We start from the raw sequence: 6,561 nt of genomic DNA, 5'->3' as shown, positions 1-6,561 counted from the left end.
ACACACACACACACACATATATATATATTATATATATATATATATATATATATATATATATATATATATAAATATAATGTATAAATAGAATTGTAAATATAAATATTAATATGCATATGAATTTGAATATGAATAGATATAAACGTAAATATAAATAGAATTTTTTTAACTATACATGAAACTTTCGGCCTACTTCTCCATTGCATATAAAGTGTATGTCTTATATACATAAAAGTATCACTCCCATATATATATTCCTTTCCGCTCTACTTTCTATCTAGGTACGGTCCTCTGTTCGGTGAAATATTTATCGGTGCTATGAACAAAGAGAAGAAGTCGACCACGTGGGCAGAAGAAAGCATGGAACGAAAGGGCTTCGTGAAATTGCTACTTATGGAGTTGTTCCTCGGTATGTAAGTACATCCAAATGATGTTCCTATATACTCATACACTTTCCATAGCTTCGATTCGACTTAAGCACGTAGATTCGCAGTATGTTGTATCTCAATGGATTGATAGAGTTCGGATAATTTCACGCGTGCAAATTCTGTTTTTTCTTTCTGTGACTATACAAGGGGCGCTTAAATAGCTAGTGGTGTGAAATTGTCTACTGATCGTTGCCTACAAGTATGTTTATGCACATACCGACACACTGTCGTGTAGATTGCTATATTGATGATGTGCCTGTATCAGAATACGATACACTGTTTGCGAACGTTGACTAGTATTTCGCATTTTAAAATCGTATATCCGAGTGTATACTGTATGACTAATGTACAGGCAGAGAAGCAGAACAAACACTTTTGATGTGTTTTTAAGCTATGAAAGGGTCTGGCAGTCTGTCTTTGTACCAGTGAGTTGGTCTGTTGGGCGTGTTGTCTGGTTGTACACACGAAGGTCCCGTCACGGTCATGCAGCAGCTCTCCTTGTACGTTAGTGTGTATGCAATCAGTATACGCGTGATGTCTCATCCGCGAACAATCTTGTGCGAGTAACTACATGGACAGTTAACAATCGCACAATCGTACTGAATAGAAGCAAATGTAGCATGCCGCACGTGAGGGTGTGTATTCCACATACTGACTGTGTTGTTTACACCTGTAGTATGTCCTATATGCTCACCCTTTCTCTACTGTACTCTCAGGTACACTGCAGGCTTGGGCGCTATCTCACGGTGACATGTCTAACTACTCGTCCGCCATCTCCACGGGGCTCTGGATGACTATCTGCTTCCAGGTATGTTTGTATTCAAAGTGTGCACTTCACAGAATATGTGCGTGTGCCTGGTATATATGTTCAGTTTACCTTATCGAACTGCGAGCAGTAGCTAGTAGGTCGAAACAACCATGCACATAGCCCCAATTGTGTCACATTGGAAGTCAGAGTGAGATAGGCTTCTCCACCCGTGTCCCGTGGTCTACATGTTTTAATCGAGGTATCTGTCAACTAATCTTAAATCAAATGCCAATCATTCCTCTATGACTTCAAATATGTCATATCTATTCCATTAAATTTACGCTTAACACGCATGCCTTTCAGTCACACTGATGGTATATGCTCACACCGATGGCTCAACTAAACCCCACTCTACGCAGATCCCAGCCACCATCAGCTCCTCCACATGGGAAGACAGGCCAGTCATTGTGACAGTGATGAATGTAGCAAAGAACGCCCTTGTTCTTGTATTGCAAGCAGCGTTGCTATGCTATCTATCCAGCATGGACAAGGCCCCGTGCTGTGCCGGTACCGATACAGAAGTGCTCGAGGGTTGAGGGATTTGTTGTACTCTGCCGATGGCTGTGGTCTGCCTGTGGGCGTTGTATACTTGGCAGTTTCATGTGTACTGTACACCTCATGCAGCCGACTGATTTGAACTCAACAAGTAGCTCTATGGAGCGGCTTGAGGTAGTCGTATGAAGACACATATCGTCATCTCGTTGCCTAAATGCTCAATCGTTTGGCTGATTCTGCCCGGCTTTTTACCAAATGACGTTTTACAAATATTATATTGCCTTTCATCCTTGGTATACCGGTCTATGAACTAAAATAACTGCACTGAACGTAACTGCACCTTAATTGGACTTGCAAGATTCTTTCCAGCGGTACGGTTGTATGTGCCGTTTCAGCTAAATATGATGGAATCGTAAAATCATGGGCGACTTTATACTCGGTTTGTAAGATTCTACGCGGACGGCTCTGGAGACAAGGAAGGCTATATGTCACTTAAAGTTGAGTCTCATTTTACAAAAGAGAATAAATCTATCCGTCATGTACCTCCTGTAAACATTTAGCTTGGCGATGAGATGATCGGTTTCGTATAAACCCTGCGAGGTGGGGCTGTAAAGGTCAAAGTTAACAAGGATTGTTACGTTGTCTCAACAGCGGTCGTAGGATGTTGCTCGTAATCACACGCAGGGGTTTACTTTATGTGGGGGTTTGTATAAAATTTGTATTGTCTATTTGTGGTTTAAAAAATAAAAATAAAGCCACATAGGCCAGTTTTTCCAAATAATGTTCATTTTTAATTTTGTGGCTTTTATTTTTTGGCACTTTAGACCATACGAAGGCTATGGCATTTTGTATTATAATATGTAGCCTTACATTCTTTCACGCCTTAAATCGAAATAGGTGTTTCTTGCCACTCACAAGAGTAGTATTGATCATGTTCGTATACATAAGCTTTTGCAAGTGTTATTACTTTATTATTTACGTACTCCACGAGAGAGGGGTAAGGAGTGTACACAGATGCCAAAGGGTATGACCATAGTGAAGAGACTTCCCAGGGAAATGTAGGTGCTTGAATTGATAATAGCTTCAGATTATGTACATATTATATTTGTTGTTGTCGTATTATCGTTGGTAAATGGTAGGCAAGCCAGGGAGAACAGGCCCCAGGGCCCAATTTGATTGCATCACAATATAGTGAGCTGGGGCCCCAGCTCACTATATTGGCCACCTCAAAAATGGCCGAATTTCCATAAAAGGCAGTCATCAGTTTTGGCTTCCTTTTAAACAGAGGCCAGAGCGGCAGAGCCTTCTAAAATGCTCTCAGCAACTTGTTCCCTGGGTTGTAGGGTTTCTTTTGGCATTAATTTGTAACGTGTTGCGTCGAAACGTGCCCACGATATTGTGGCGCGTACTGTTCTACGATCACGCCTTTATTCAGGTCTAGCGTCTGGTCTGCTAGCAATAATAACTAGTTTTAAGCTATCAAGAAACCTCTATTATGTTTTCTTGCTTATTAAGCTTGGTACCAATACCAGACACCAACATGCACTCGTATTCCTTCTTGCACATTAACTAGTAGTAGACAATGACTATCCAATTGAACAACAATAAGCTGAGAGCGGTCTATGCTTTTGTGGGAGGCCTTCTGCTCATTACTATAGTATTTCTACCTTACCGTATACGCAGTCTTATGTACACAAACCCACAATTTTCATACAATGATACAGTACTCCAGTCGTCTACACTAGAGGTCCCTTTCTACATGTACCCTCCCCATGCCTTCAGCAGTATGCTCGATTGTGACATCACACAAGCGAGCAATATGAAACACACTCACGCGATTTTTTTTATAGAGAAGCTGGCTAACCATCATTTGCTAACAACACCAGATAGGGCTGAGGTCTTTGTAATACCTGTGCTGGGTGACTACATATCACGGGGTATGTGTAAGAACAGCATTGATTACCATATTGACGATATTATCAGTGTTCTTGACGAGCAAGGCTTCATACACCACAAGAGACATCTGATAATATTGAGCGACTTCAAATCAACAAATATGGCCGGACGTTTGCGTCAGAGATTTCCACGGTTAATTATAGGGGGCATGGAAAGTTGGCCTGGGACAGAAGGCTGGATAGGGCTTGGCTACAGCACCCACTACGCCGTGTTCGCACCAGGAAGATTCAGCAGACAACAGTGGCTGATGAAAGCACCAGGCCAGCCCAGAAAGTACTTCATAGAGTTTGCCGGTCAGGTCGATGGGAGGAGTGGATATGCACATCGGATGGCCTTGTTTAATTCTACAGGAGACATCCAGGATGCAGTGATTATTACATCCACTAAGAGTGTGGAGGATGTTGCGGCATGTGAAAAGGACAGCTTAGATCGGTGTATGAAGATTCTATCACCTCGACAAATGAGTGCGATCAGAGAACAAAGCAACTTCTCATTAGCATTCAGAGGCGATACACTTGGGGGTGATCGCTTTCAAAACGCAATGTCCGCGGGGGCTATTCCTGTAACCGTGGTTAAGAATGCTACCACTGATCTACAGTGGGTTCCATTTCCCCATATCATCCCATGGAACAAGCTAGTGATAACTATACCAGAGGAAGACTGGATGTTAGATCCGGTGGGGTGCATCAACCAGTTGCGTAGCATACCACACACAGAGATATTGGAAAGACAGGCGCTTCTGGCTTACTATAGGCCTGATTTCGATTGGGCTGTGCCTAACACTCGATACCATGAGAACATTCTGATCGAATCCGTCAATGCCCCTTGTGCTGCGTGTACAAAGCCATAAATATACTCATGTAGGAATACAAGGCGCCTGGGGAAAGGAATAGTCCGCAGTATGTGTATGCCTGAGTACAACATAAGAATACCCATGCCTGTGATTTTCGCACTACAATTCCGGAAAAACCAGATAGGACATGTGTAAATGTTGTCCCGTTCCATCGGCCAGTAACTATGTTTCACACAAGAAAAGACTTCGAAAGTGCGTGTCATATATTTGATATCGTCATTTAAACAATCTGTCTCCAGCTATAAATCAAGGGTTTGGGTAGAAATCATGCACAATACGCGTGCGGTATTATATTCTGCTCAATTTGAAAGCTGTTTATTCATAACATATATCCCAATATGCGCAATGAAGGCCTCGCATGGAATACGTGATAGCTCAACACTGAAGGCATACAAGTCATAACTCCTGGCTCCTAAAAAAAGATACAGGAGAGATGGTCTGTTGGGTGCCACACAAAGGGACCTCGGCTCAGAACACTATGTATAAATATATATATATATATATATGATAATAAAAATATTGGCGCGCAATTGTATTTTCAAAGTTCAAACAATTATAAATATGCACGAAAAGCCGACACTTCCGTGATGCAAAAGTAGTGCATGACTGCACGGGCGCTTATAAATACTTGCATTTGTATAGATATATGTAAGGTCGCCAAGGGGATACATTGCCAGCACAATCAACTATTGAGAACTTGTAAATGCCGATATATAGAAAACTTTCAAATGCCGAGTTGTTGACGTGCGTGAGCAGCACTGATAGAACAGTCCACCATGTGGTTCATGTGTACTAGGCTTACATGTTCTCTTGCATTAACTTGAGGAGTTAAGGAGTTATTTTGTTTGTTGGCACTTTATGAGCTTTCTGAGAGATTAACATCCATGATATAAAAACCTTCTCTCAAGATCAACACGACACACACAACCGCAATGAGTAGGTGTCGACCCGGGATTTCGAAGGACTTCTACAGTCTTCTGACAGCATTCCTCAAAGTAGGTTTGTTACTATAATCATGCACGACAGCAGCTGCTATATTATGAGGCATCTGACAGCAATAGACGTTTGACAACAATCCTCTAAGTAGCTCTATTCATTTAAACGTACGAGAAATCTATATCACAGCCCCGCGTTGCCAGACCAGTGAACTATGCGAGGGCGCCGCGACGAGTTCCTATTTCTGACGCTGTTTTGCATTGTCGAGATACTTGGCATGACCTAACCAACCACCAACTCATGTCGCTGCTCTGGTCGTTCAAATATGCTGATGCACAACCAGTCGCCTTTGCATCTCTCTATCGCCGTTGTAATGAATCTTAGTCGTAAGGTTGTCTATGAGCTGCTCGAGATATGAGAACTGCATTTGAGTTTCCGTTTCTTGAAACGGAGTATCACGTTTGCTTGTGTCCAGTGACCTCATATCATCACAATCATGGGCAAGCTTCAGGTCGCTTGCAAGTTAGTATGGTACATAAAGGCACAACTTCTGCGACTGTGAAGTCAGTAACCGACAACTATAATGCATACGTCTACTAGCTATGTAATTGCTCTAGCTGGACACTATCAAACTAAGTCGAATCATTCAGTGTAGTTTATTTATTGGTTTGTTGCATGCACAATTTGCGCTCGTCCTGAGTGTCAGGATCCTCATCTGCTTGCAAGGCACACGGCGTGCAACTATAGACTCCCACTGTCTTTTGGAGAACTCACATCTTGGTTTAAAATAATAGTGACATCATAGGCCAGCTCATTGTCGCTTACCGTTGTTTTAGCATACACACACCTTGTATCGCTTTGTTTGATGAGATGCTTTGAATATCGAGCGATTTATGTATATCGAAACAGACTTCCATATCATCAATCCATACATCAACTGTATGAGAAAAATATATCGCTGAGAAAGGGGTTCACGTTGGTGTGCCTGCCTTTACATGTGCACCTACCTATACCAATCCACAGAGAGTGTTTTGGTACTGATATAACCTCTCGACTACAATATATATAAATACACACACACACAC

The 6,561-nt window shown here is 42.0% G+C and overlaps 2 protein-coding genes across 2 annotated transcripts in view; both read left to right on the top strand.

Annotated features, from left to right (window-relative positions):
• SARC_00579 (hypothetical protein) overlaps positions 1-2,304 on the top strand; it is a 3,722-nt gene extending 1,418 nt beyond the window's left edge. The window contains exons 2-4 of the mRNA XM_014305725.1: positions 282-409; positions 1,145-1,236; positions 1,596-2,304. Coding sequence (XP_014161200.1) covers positions 282-409; positions 1,145-1,236; positions 1,596-1,772 — 397 coding nt within the window. The 3' untranslated portion in view covers positions 1,773-2,304. The remainder of the gene's footprint in view (positions 1-281; positions 410-1,144; positions 1,237-1,595) is intronic.
• A 1,121-nt stretch (positions 2,305-3,425) lies between these two features.
• On the top strand, positions 3,426-4,543 carry SARC_00578 (hypothetical protein). The gene has a single exon (XM_014305724.1). It carries the CDS (start codon positions 3,491-3,493, stop codon positions 4,535-4,537), a length of 1,047 nt encoding a protein of 348 aa, XP_014161199.1. The 5' UTR covers positions 3,426-3,490; the 3' UTR covers positions 4,538-4,543.
• The last annotated feature ends 2,018 nt before the right edge of the window (positions 4,544-6,561 follow it).

Source organism: Sphaeroforma arctica (genome assembly GCF_001186125.1).
Source record: "Sphaeroforma arctica JP610 unplaced genomic scaffold supercont1.19, whole genome shotgun sequence".
Classification (NCBI taxonomy): Eukaryota; class Ichthyosporea; order Ichthyophonida; genus Sphaeroforma; species Sphaeroforma arctica.
This window is presented reverse-complemented; position numbering and strand designations above follow the sequence as displayed.

What these genes read in the sequence shown, in the direction of transcription:
- SARC_00578 (XM_014305724.1), top strand. Translation starts at nt 3,491, where the DNA reads ATGTACCCTCCCCATGCCTTCAGCAGTATGCTCGATTGTGACATCACA.